At 42.1% G+C, this 12,486-nt stretch overlaps 2 protein-coding genes across 5 annotated transcripts; both read left to right on the forward strand.

Moving 5' to 3' along the window:
• Window positions 1–5: 5 nt before the first annotated feature.
• On the forward strand, window positions 6–5,698 carry LOC128930690 (uncharacterized). 2 transcript variants are annotated; one of them, XM_078362525.1, is made up of 10 exons: window positions 6–231; window positions 481–621; window positions 1,253–1,387; window positions 1,642–1,782; window positions 2,033–2,173; window positions 2,420–2,554; window positions 4,358–4,492; window positions 4,748–4,888; window positions 5,137–5,277; window positions 5,521–5,698. In XM_078362525.1, exons 2-10 carry the CDS (start codon window positions 516–518, stop codon window positions 5,676–5,678), a joined length of 1,233 nt encoding a protein of 410 aa, XP_078218651.1. In that variant the 5' UTR covers window positions 6–231; window positions 481–515; the 3' UTR covers window positions 5,679–5,698. The 2 variants fall into 2 exon arrangements, with proteins under 2 accessions (XP_078218651.1, XP_078218652.1); XM_078362526.1 differs by lacking the exon at window positions 4,358–4,492.
• A 72-nt stretch (window positions 5,699–5,770) lies between these two features.
• On the forward strand, window positions 5,771–11,196 carry LOC144576506 (uncharacterized). 3 transcript variants are annotated; one of them, XM_078362527.1, is made up of 9 exons: window positions 5,771–6,009; window positions 6,258–6,398; window positions 6,642–6,782; window positions 7,809–7,949; window positions 8,962–9,102; window positions 9,348–9,488; window positions 9,973–10,107; window positions 10,462–10,555; window positions 10,940–11,196. In XM_078362527.1, the coding sequence occupies exons 1-9, from the start codon at window positions 5,904–5,906 to the stop codon at window positions 10,989–10,991; spliced, it is 1,092 nt and encodes a 363-aa protein (XP_078218653.1). In that variant the 5' UTR covers window positions 5,771–5,903; the 3' UTR covers window positions 10,992–11,196. The 3 variants fall into 3 exon arrangements, with proteins under 3 accessions (XP_078218653.1, XP_078218656.1, XP_078218655.1); XM_078362530.1 differs by lacking the exon at window positions 8,962–9,102; XM_078362529.1 differs by lacking the exon at window positions 7,809–7,949.
• Window positions 11,197–12,486: the final 1,290 nt, after the last annotated feature.

Raw genomic sequence — 12,486 nt, forward strand, 5'->3', positions numbered from 1 at the left:
TTTCCTCGATACTGAATATCAGAGGCGTATGCCTGTGCGGTTGACATAATGCATGAAACACACAGCTCAACCACTTCATTTGGTTTCCAGATGCTGCGATCACTCACAACGTCTATGAAGCAAAGATAAATAATATCCAACTAGCACCTGATAGCATATTGTCAACTGCTCCACCAGGGCTTGGTAATTTGGCAGCAGCTGGAATTTCATCCACGAAGACCAGAGATCTATGTATGTCTGCTTCTTAGTTGGACCGTCCTACTGGGATTCCCTAAGGAGGCATTGTTTGATGAATGCTACAAGTTAATTTTGTTGGATATAGTTTCCTAGCATCAATTTGAGGGTTATCAGAGAGCCACGTGGCATATCCTACCCTGGTTTCTTTGATAATTTCCTAGAAAGTGAGGATCAGAGGGATATAACTCTGGGGTTGAAATAATGTACTTACCTTACAGCTCAACCTCTTCATTTGGTTTTCAGATGCTACCATCACTCAAAATGTCCGCAAAGAGAAGATGGAAAATAACCAACCAACACTTAATAAAGTCTTGTCATCTGTTCTCCAAGGACTTCCTTATTTGGCAACAGCTGGTCTCCCAGCCATGAGCACCAGGGATCAGTGTATGTTTGCTTATTCATTTGGACTATCCTACTTGGTTTTCATAGGCATGCTTAGTGTCCTGAATGGGAGAAGGTGATTTTGTTGTATTGTCTTTCGTGAGCTGCATTTGAGTGTTCTCAGATTGCCGTCTGGCATATCCTCTCTGGCTTTATGAAATAGTTTTCTAGGAAGTGAGCATTAGGAGGATATACCTGTGGGGTTAACATAATGCACATACCTCAACACTGAACCCCTTCTTTTCATTTCCAAATGCTACGATCACTCACAATGTCTGTGAGAAGAAGATTAAAAATGCCCAAGCAGTACCTGATAAAATCTTCCCAGCTAGTCCCCCAGCACTTATTAATATGCCAGCAGCTGTTGTGTCATCCATGAGCAACAGGGATCAGTGTACCCGTATGCAATTGGTTTACTATCCTACTAGGTTTCATTATGCGTGCATAGTGTCATGAGGGAAGAATGTAATTTTGTTGTACTATCTTTCCTGGCCTTAATCTTAAGGTTCTCAGACTGCTACTTGGTATGTCCTTCTTTATGAGATAATTTTCTGGATACTGAGCATCAGAGGGGTATGCTGTGGTTGACATAATGCACTTACCTCACAGCCCAGCCATTTCTGTTGGTTTTCAGATGCTGCAGTCACTCACAATGTCCGTGAAGCGAAGATAAATAACGGCCAACTACTACCTGACAACGTCTTGTCAGCTGCTCCACTAGGTCTTGGTAATGTGGCAGCGGCTGGAGTGTCATCCACGAGAACCACAGGTCTGTGTAGATCTGCTTCTTAGTTGTACTGTCCGACTTGATTTCCCTAAGGAGGCATAGATCGATGTATGCTACAGGTTAATTTTGTCATATACACGTTCCTAGCGTCAATTTGAGGGGTATCAGATAGCCACATGGCATATGCAACCCTGCTGTCTTTGATAATTTCCTAGAAACTGAGGATCAGACGGACATATCTCTGTGGTTGACATAATGTACTTACCTCACAGCTCAACCTCATCTTTGGTTTTCAGATGCTACCGTCACTCAAAATGTCCGCAAAGAGAAGATGGAAAATAACCAACCAACACTTAATAACGTCTTGTCAACTGTTCTCCAAGGACTTCCTTATTTGGCAACAGCTGGTCTCCCAGCCATGAGCACCAGGGATCAGTGTATGTTTGCTTATTCATTTGGACTATCCTACTTGGTTTTCATAGGCATGCCTAGTGTCCTGAACGGGAGAAGGTGGTTTTATTGTATTATCTTCAGTGAGCTGCATTTGAGTGCTCTCAGATCGCCATCTGGCATATCCTCTTCAGCTTTTTGAAATCGTTTTCTAGAAACTGAGTATCAGGAGGATATACCTGTAGAGTTGACATAGTACACATAACGCAAGACTGAACCTCCTGATTTCATTTCCAGATTCTACCACCACTCACAATGTCCATGAGGAGATGATTAAAAATGCCCAAACGGCACCCAAGAATGTTTTCTCAACTATTCCACCAGCACATATTAATATGGCAGCAGCGGGTGTTTCATCCATGAGTACCAGGGATCAGTGTAAGTTTGTTCACTTGGCGTACTGTCCTACTTGATTTCTATATGCATGTGTAGTGTCATGAGGGAAGAATACAGTGTTGTTGTACTATCTTTACTGGCCTCAAATTTACGGTTCTCAGACTGCTACTTCGTATGTCCTTCTTCTTTATGAGATAATTTCCTCGATTCTGAGCATCCGAGGGGCATGCCTGTGCGGTTGACTTAATGCACATAACGCACAGCTCAACCACTGCATTTGGTTTCCAGATGCTGCGGTCACTCACAACGTCCGTGAAGCGATGATAAATAACGGCCAACGAGCACTTTACAACATCTTTTCAACTGCTCCACCAGGTCTTGGTCATAGGGCAGCAGCTGGAATTTCATCCACGAGGACCAGAGGTGTGTGTATGTCTGCTTCTTAGTTTTCCTGTCCTACTTGGTTTCCCTAAACAGGCATAGTTTGATGAATACTACAAATTAATTTTGTTGTATATACTTTCCAAGCCTCAATTTTAGGGGCATCTTATGCACATTTAGCATATTCACCCCTGCTGGCTTTATGAAATAGTTTTCATGTCCTCTATGGCTTTATGAAATAGTTTTCTAGAACGTGAACACCAGGAGGATATACCTGTGGGGTTAACATAATGCACATACCTCAACACTGAACCCCTTCATTTCATTTCCATATAGTGCGATCACTCACAATGTTTGTGAGGGAAGATTAAAAATGCCCACGCAGCACTCAATGAAACCTTCCCAGCTAGTCCCCCAGCACTTATTAATATGGCAGCAGCTGTTGTGACATCCATGAGCACCAGGGATCAGTGTACCTTTGTGCAATTGGCTTACAATTCTACTAGGTTTCCATGTGCGTGCATAGTGTCATGAGGGAAGAATGTAGTTTTCTTGTACTATCTTTTCTTTTTTTTTAAATTTTTTATTGAATTTTAGGTTTTGGGGTACATGAGCAGAGCATGGAAGACAGTTGCCTAGGAACACACATGGCAGTGTGCTTTTCTTTCCTTCTCCCCTTCACCCATATTTGGCATTTCTCCCCAGGCTATCCCTCCCCACCTCCCCCTCCCACTGGCCCTCCCCTTTTCCTCCCAATAGACCCCAGTGTTTAGTACTCCCCTTTCTGTGTCCATGTGTTCTCATTTTTCATCACCCGCCTATGAGTGAGAATATGCGGTGTTTCATTTTCTGTTCTTGTGTCAGTTTGCTGAGGATGACGTTCCCCAGATTCATCCATGTACCTACAAACGATACAAACTCATCATTTCTGTTTGCTGCATAATATTCCATGGTGTATATGTGCCACATTTTTCCAATCCAGTCTATTATCAATGGGCATTTTGGTTGATTCCAGGTCTTTGCTATTGTAAACAGTGCTGCAATGAACACTCGTGTACATGTGTCCTTATAGTAGAACAATTTATAGTCTTTTGGATATATACCCAGTAATGGGATTGCTGGGTCAAATGGAATTTCTATTTCTAAGGCCTTGAGGAATCGCCACACTGTCTTCCACAATGGTTGAACTAATTTACACTCCCACCAACAGTGTAAAAGTGTTCCTTTTTCTCCACATCCTCTCCAGCATCTGTTGTCTCCAGATTTTTTAATGATCGCCATTCTAACTGTCGTGAGATGGTATCTCAATGTGGTTTTGATTTGCATCTCTCTGATGACCAGTGACGATGAGCATTTTTTCATATGATTGTTGGCCTCATATATGTCTTCTTTCGTAAAGTGTCTGTTCATATCCTTTGCCCACTTTTGAATGGGCTTGTTTGTTTTTTTCCTGTAAATCCGTTTGAGTTCTTTGTAAATTCTGGATATCAGCCCTTTGTCAGATGGGTAAACTGCAAAAATTTTTTCCCATTCTGTTGGTTGCCGATCCACTCTAGTGACTGTTTCTTTTGCCGTGCGGAAGCTGTGGAGTTTGATTAGGTCCCATTTGTCTATTTTGGATTTTGTTGCCCATGCTTTGGTGTTTTGTTCATAAAGTCCTTGCCTACTCCTATGTCCTGGATAGTTTTGCCTCGTGGCCTCAATCCTAAGCTTCTCAGACTGCTGCTTGGTATGTCCTTCTTCTTTATGAGATAATGTCCTAGATACTGAGCATCAGAGGGATATGCCTGTGATGTTCACAGGATGCACTTACCTCACAGCCCAGCCATTTCTGTTGGTTTCCAGATGCTGCAGTCACTCACAATATCCATGAAGTAAAGATAAATAACATCCAACTAGCAACTGACAACGTGTGGTCAGCTGCTCCACCAGGTCTTGGTAATATGGCAGTAGCTGGAATTTCATCCAGGAGGACCGGAGGTCTGTGTATATCTGCTTCTTAGTTGTACTGTCCTACTTGATTTCCCTAAGGAGGCATAGTTTGATGAATGCTACAAGTTAATTTTGTTGTATATAGTTTCCTAGCATTAATTTGAGGGGTATCAGATAGCCACGTGGCATATACTACCCTGATTTCTTTGATAGTTTTCTAGAAACTGAGGATCAGAGGGATATACCTGTGCGGTTGACATAATGCACTTTCATCACAGCTCAACCTCTTCATTTGGTTTTCAGATGCTACCATCACTCAAAATGTCCACAAAGAGAACATGGAAAACAAGCAACCAACACCTAATAACGTCTTGTCAACTGTTCTCCAAGGACCTCCTTATTTGGCAACAGCTGGTCTCCCAGCCATGAGCACCAGGGATCAGTGTATGTTTGCGTATTCATTTGGACTATCCTACTTGGTTTTCATAGGCATGACTAGTGTCCTGAATAGGAGAAAGTGAATTTGTTGTATTATATTCCATGAGTACATTTGAGTGTTCTCAGATGCCCATCTGGCATATTGTCTCTGGCTTTTTGAAATAGATTCCTAGAAACTGATCATCAGGGGGATACACCTGTGGGCTGACATAATGCGCTTAACTCAAAACTTAACGTCTTCATTGTCTTTCCAGATTCTACCATCACTCACAACGTCCATGGGGAGAAGATTAAAAATGCTGAAGCAGAACCCAATAATGTCTTCTCAACTATTCCCCCAGCACTTATTAATATGGGAGCAGCTGGTGTTTCATCCATGAGTACCAGGGATCCGTGTATGTTTGTTCACTCGATATACTGTCCTACTTGGTTTCTATATGCATGCACAGTGTCATGAGGAAAGAATCTAGTGTTGTTGTACTATCTTTCCTGGCCTCAAGTTTAGGGTTCTCAGATTGCTGCCTGGTATATCCTTCTCCAGGTGATAATTTCCTAGACGCTGAGCATTTGAGGGCGATGCCTGTGTGGTTTACATAATGCAAGTAACTCACAGCTCAACCATTTCATTTGGTTTCCAGATGCTGCAGTCACGCACAGCGTCCGTGAAGAGAAGAGAAGTAACAGCCAACCAGTACCTGATAACGTCTTGTCAACTGCTCCACTAGGGCTTGGTAATACGGCAGCAGCTGGAATTTCATCCAGGAGGACCAGAGGTCTGTGTATATCTGCTTCTTAGTTGTACTGTCCTACTTGATTTCCCTAAGGAGGCATAGTTTGATGAATGCTACAAGTTACTTTTGTTGTATATATTTTCGTAGCATTAATTTCAGGGGTATCAGATAGCCACGTGGCATATACTACCCTGATTTCTTTGATAGTTTTCCAGAAACTTTCATCACAGCTCAACCTCTTCATTTGATTTTCAGATGCTACCATCACTCAAAATGTCCACAAAGAGAACATGGAAAACAAGAAACCAACACCTAATATCGTCTTGTCAACTGTTCTCCAAGGACCTCCTTATTTGGCAACAGCTGGTCTCCCAGCCATGAGCACCAGGGATCAGTGTATGTTTGCTTATTCATTTGGACGATCCTACTTGGTTTTCATAGGCATGACTAGTGTCCTGAAAGGGAGAAGGTGATTTTGTTGTATTATATTTCGTGAGCACATTTGAGTGTTCTCAGATGCCCATCTGGCATATTGTCTCTGGCTTTTTGAAATAGTTTCCTAGAAACTGATCATCAGGGGGATACACCTGTGGGCTGACATAATGCGCTTAAATCAAAACTTAACGTCTTCATTGTCTTTCCAGATTCTACCATCACTCACAACGTCCATGGGGAGATGATTAAAAATGCTGAAGCAGAACCCAATAATATCTTCTCAACTATTCCCCCAGCACTTATTAATATGGGAGCAACTGGTTTTTCATCCATGAGTACCAGGGATCAGTGTATGTTTCTTCACTCGATATACTGTCCTACTTGGTTTCTATATGCATGCACAGTGTCATGAGGAAAGAATCTAGTGTTGTTGCACTAAATTTCCTGGCCTGAATTTTAGGGTTCTCAGATTGCTACCTGCTATATCCTTCTCCAAGTGATAATTTCCTAGATGCTGAGCATTTGATGGCTATGTCTGTGTGGTTTACATAATGCAAGTAACTCACAGCTCAACCATTTCATTTGGTTTCCAGATGCTGCAGTCACGCACAGCGTCCGTGAAGAGAAGAGAAGTAACAGCCAACCGGTACCTGATAACGTCTTGTCAACTGCTCCACCAGGGCTTGGTAATATGGCAGCAGCTGGAATTTCATCCAGGAGGACCAGAGATCTGTGTATGTCTGCTTCTTACTTGTGCTGTCCTACTCGCTTTCCCTAAGCAGGCATAATTTCATGGATGGTAGAGGGTAATTTTGTTGTATATACTTTCCTAGCCTCAATAGGAAGGGTATCAGAGGGCAACTTGGCATATCCACACCTGCTCTCTTTGATAATTTCCTAGAAAGTCAGCATCAGAGGGATGTACCTGTGGGGTTGAAATAATGCACTTACCTCACAGCTCAACCTCTTCATTTGGTTTTCAGATGCTATAGTCATTCTCAATGTCCATGAGGAGAGGATGGAAAATGGCAAATCCGCAATCGCATAACATATAGTCAAATGTTCCTTCAGGGCTTACTAGTATGGCAGGAGCTGCTCTTCTGGCCACGAGTACCATTCAACTGTGTATCTTCTCTTATTAGTTGGATTTTCCTATTTGATTTCAGTATATGCTCATAGTGTCATAAATGGGAGAAAGTGGTTTTGTTGTATTCTCTTCCTTATGTGCAATTTGAGGGGTCTCAGAACACTGCCGTCGTGTCCTCCTGCTCCATGCAATAATTTATTAGAAGCTCTGCATCATAAGAGTATACCTGTGTGTTTAAATAAGGCATTTATTTCACAGCTTGACCTGGTCATTTTGCTTCCAGATGCTACCACGCCTCACAACATCCGTGAGGAGAGGATGGAAAATGCCCAACTGCAATTCAGTAACATCTTGTTAACTTTTCCACCAGGGTGTATTAACATGGCAGCAGCTGGTATTCCAGCCATGAGTACCAAGGATCTGTGTATGTTTGTTTATAAGTTGGAATGTCTCACTTGGTTTTCATATGTATGCATAGTGTCATCAAGGGAAGGAGGTTGTTCAGTTGTACCTTCTTTCGTGAGCTCAATTTGAGTGTTCTCAGATCGCCACCCAGCATATCCTCTCCTGCTGCATGAAATATTTTCCTAGAAACTGAGCGTCAGAGGGATATACCTGTAGGGTTACCATAATACACTTACCTTACAGCTCAACCTCTTCATTTGGTTTCCAGATGCTGCAGTCACTCACAATGTCCATGGAGAGAAGATGAACAATGGTCAAAGAGCACCTGAGAACTTCTTGTCATCCATTACACCAGGGCTTATTAATGTATCAGGAGCTGGTACTCCACCCATGAGTACCAGGGCTCAGTGTATGTTTCCTGGTTGTTTCTGCTTGGTTTCCTACTTGGTTTCCATAATCATGCAGGGTCATACATCAAACAAGGTCGTTTTATTATATTATCTTTTGTGAGCTCATTTTGGGAGGTCTCAGATAGCCACCTGGTATATCCTTCTGCTTAATGAGATCATGTTCTAAAAACTGAGCATCAGAGGGATATACCTGCAGGGTTGTTGTAATGCACTGACCTCACAGCTTGACGTCTTCTCTCGGTTTCCAGTTGCTACTGTCACTCATAATGTCCGTGAAGAGAAGATGGAAAATGGCCAACAAGCACCTGATAACATTTTGTCAGCTGTTCCACCAGGGCTTATTAACATGGCAAAAGCTGGTATTCCAGCCATGAGTAGCAATGATCTGTATATGTTAGCTTATAAGTTGGATTGTCCTCCTTGGTTTCCACATGCATGCATGGTGTCATGAAAGGGAGGAGGCAATTTTGTTGTATTATCTTTTGTGACCTGAATTTAGGGTTTTCAGAACACCGCCTGGCCTGTCCTCCTGCTTTATGCAATGATTTCCTAGAAACTGAGCATCGGGAATATACCCGTAGGGTTGACATCATGTATTTTTCTCACAACTCATCCTCTTCATTTGGTTTCCACATGCTACCATCACTCACAATGTCGGTGAAAAGAAGATAAAAAACAGCCAACTAGCACCTGATAACTTCCTGCCCACTGTTACACCAGGGCTTAATAATTTGGCAGGAGCTGGTATCATGGCCAAGACTACGAGGGATCTGTTTACTAGTTGTACTTCCAACTTGGTTTCCATATGAATTCATAGTGTCATAAAGAGAAGAAGGTGGTTTTGTTGTATTATCTTTTGTTAGCTTAGTTTGAGGGTTTTCAGATCGTCACCTGGCACATCATCTCCTGCTTTATGGCATAATTTCCTTGAAACTTAGCCTCAGTGGAATATACCTGGGGCTTCACATAATGCACGTACCTCACACCTCCTCCTCCTCACTTGATTTCCAGATGCTTCCATCACTCACAATGTTCATGAAGAGAAGATAAAAAACGGCCAACCAGCAACTCAAAACTTCTTGTCAACTCTTCCATCAGGACTTCCTAATATGACAGGGGCTAGCATCCTAGCCATGAGTACCAGGGATCTGTGTATGTTTCCTTATAAGTTGTGTCCTACTTGATTTCCATATGCGGGCATAGTGTCATCAAGGGAAGAAGGTGGTTTTGTTGTATTATCTTTTCTTGCCTCAATTTCAGGGTTCTCTGGTTGCCACCTGGTATATACTCATGCTTTATGGGATAATTTTCTAGAAACTGAGCATGAGCGGGATATACCTGTGGGGCTCTCATTATGCACTTAACCTCACAGCTCGGCCTCTACATGTTTTTTCCAGATGCCACCATCTCTCACAATGTCCATGAGAAGAAGACGAATAATGGCCAACAAGCACCTGATAACTCCTCATCAGCGGTTCCACCATGGCGTAGTAATCTGTCAGGAGCTGGTGCTTCATCCAGGAGTAGCAGGGATCTGTGTATGTTTGTGTATTGGTTGTACTGTCCTACTTGGTTTCTGTATGCATGCATAGTGTCCAGCAGGGAAGCAGGTGGTTTTGTTGTATTGTCTTTTTTGAGCTCAGTCCGAGGGGTCTGGCATCGCCACCTTGTATATCCTCCTGCTTTCTGACATAACTTCCTCGAAACTGAGCCTCCGAGGGATATACCTGTGGGAGTGACATAATGCACTTACCTCGCAGCTCAATTTTTCCATTTGGATTCCAGATGCTACTGTCATTCATGATATCCAGAAGGAGATAGAAAATGGTCAGACCCCACCTGATGGCTTCCTGTCAGATTCTGCTCCCCCAGAGCTTATAAATATGACAGGAGATTGTATGCAACCCAACAAGTTAGATTCTTTGTCTTACAACTGCACTAGTCTCAGCAAAGATAAGCTGCTTTACAAACCTGATAGTAACGAATTTGTGGTAGGAGCCCAAAACTACCGTGTCTCTGCAGGTGATTCACCAGTCACAGCAAGGTCTCCGGTGGAAACTGTGCCAAATACAGCACGAATATCTCCTGCTATGGTAAAGAAAGTTAATGATGATATAAAACATCAATTGATGAAAGAAGTTCGAAGGTGTGGGCGAAGTAAGTAGTGCAAGAATGTCTATCAATGAAAGCCTGAGAAGTCTCCCATTCTATGATTTAGAACTCAATTATGCTGCCCCTTGAGCTCATTGTTTGGCTAAATCGGATCTGTCTGTAATTTAGCAGGGCTTCTATTTAATTTCACTGAAAATTTCAAATACATCTGCTTAGGTGTTTTTCCTTGTTAGTTTTCACAATAGTTTCCTTAGTAATATACTGATGTGATTTAAGCATTCAAAACACAAACACTGTGTATGTGCACATAAAAATGTATACTGCAGTAGTGGATGCAATGAGATTGAAGTATATTTCATTTTCATAATTTTAGAAATACTAACTTTTTAATACCTTCAGATTATGAAAGAATTTTCATTTTGCTTGATGAAGTACAAGGATCTATGGAAGTCAAGAAACAACTTGTTAAATTTGCCATTAAGGAAGCAGCAAGGTGGGTGCCAAAAGGAAACTCTTCTATTGTTTTAAGCACTTGTGCCCAGTTTGGGACAGGAGCAGGAACAAATCATGCCTTGTTCTTCCTAATCCCTGGCCCTCAGTCATAGTTCATGCTATTTCCCCAAGCATTTAGGTTGATATTTTCTTATTCTAACCCCTTTTTCCAATGCCATGGAGCCTTCCAAATTTATCATAATCTGGGAGTGGGTGTGGGCCCTCAGGTGACTCACTTGGTCTTTCTCTAGTTTGTATTTTCCATGAGCATGCATTTTCTATCTGCATGTACATTGTAAAGTCTGTTTTGTATCCACTACTACCTCCTACATATCACAGATGCCGTGGGTATCCTCTGGTTAATGGAATACCTCTTTCAATTCAGGCTTAAAAATTTTGCCTTAATTCAGCAACTCAAGAAGGTGCTAAAAAAGTAGATTCCAACTGCCATCTCAGCAAAGTTAAGCACATGAGAAAAAATAATTGTGTTAATGCAAATACCAAGGAGAAACAAGGACATGTGCTGTAAAGTGGAGTAGGTCATTGCTGAAGCTTCCTGTAATTTTGAAGTGAAGAAAATTCCCTTCCTGAAGCTAAGAAAAGATGGAGCTTTTGAAATTTAATAAATTTCTGTTAGTAAAAGCTAGACTTTTGTGGTTTGTTTGTTGGTTTATTCTTCCACCTGAGGAGGGATACGAGTTGAGAAATCACCAATGTATTTAGTATTACGGTCATGGTTTCTGCATAGTTGTAGCCGGTATTTATAACTGCCTTCGTTCACTACCCATTTTTCATTCCCTTTGCCCTGAGATAGTATGTCATCTGGTCATGGTGCTTGACCTGGCAGGATGACTCAAACCTTCATCACTGAACAGTCTGAAGGACCATTAGATACCTGCCTGGATTGGGTTGCTGTACTTTTCCATTAAGTGTAATCAGAAAACATGGGAGGACTAAGAAGCTCTCTAGACACAGCAGACATACTCCTTTTTAGCTCCTGGTGTAGTGCAATTAATCCCCCCGCTTTGATCGTCAGGTTCATCATCCCAAGCCAGTGAATGACCCCCTCCTTTGCCTCTAGATGGAAAGTGATGAAGAGACCAAAATGGCCAGCTGGCAGTATGAATGTCTTTTCAATGGAATCACTGTTGTGTCCCTTGGTGAAAGCATTTCTTCCTTTGGAAATAAGACTTCTAGTTCAGCAGAGCCTAACGTCAGGAGAATAGGAAACGTTTTTGCTAGTGGGTCACTGGGGTATAGAGTATGAGTAGAGACACCCCCAGTTATACCCCTTGAATCTAGGACCAAGAATCCTGACTATGGGAAAGAAAGCAAACTGTGTTGGATGCAAATATACAGCAAACACTGCTTCCTAAGTGATTTCTCATATCTGCAAGACATTGCCACCTAGCTTGCACTATAACTGAGTTCCACAAGTCCATTGCACAGTTCTGTTGATCCAGTCATCTTCAGATAATGTGGGACAGTTCGGGAGCCTGATTTGGAGTTCAAGGCCAATGTGGGTAAGACAGTACCACCTTAAAAAAAAGCTGATGGAGGATAAGGGAATATAAATATTAAGACCAGTGAATTCCTATGAGGGTGGGCCCATCGCTACACTTTATTATCTGTGAGTGCCTTGTGTGGAATACCCTGGTGGTAAATAAGGCATTTTTTCTAACTGCACAAATGTTGATTTTCTCAAATTACTGTGGGTGGAAATGAAAATCCATAGTCAGTATGGACAGCCCTGTCCCTTCTATATTGAAAGTGGTCCAATGTAAGCACCTGCCATCTGGTGGCTAGCTGATCACCCTGGAGACAGGTGCCATATAAGAGACTCAGTGTTGCTGTCTGTTTCTGGCAGATTGTACACTCAGCAATGACTATGTTACAGAATTTTGTTCCTTAGTTCAGCTGAAACTGAGTTCT

This window comes from Callithrix jacchus, chromosome X, assembly GCF_049354715.1.
Source record: "Callithrix jacchus isolate 240 chromosome X, calJac240_pri, whole genome shotgun sequence".
Lineage (NCBI taxonomy): Eukaryota > Metazoa > Chordata > Mammalia > Primates > Cebidae > Callithrix > Callithrix jacchus.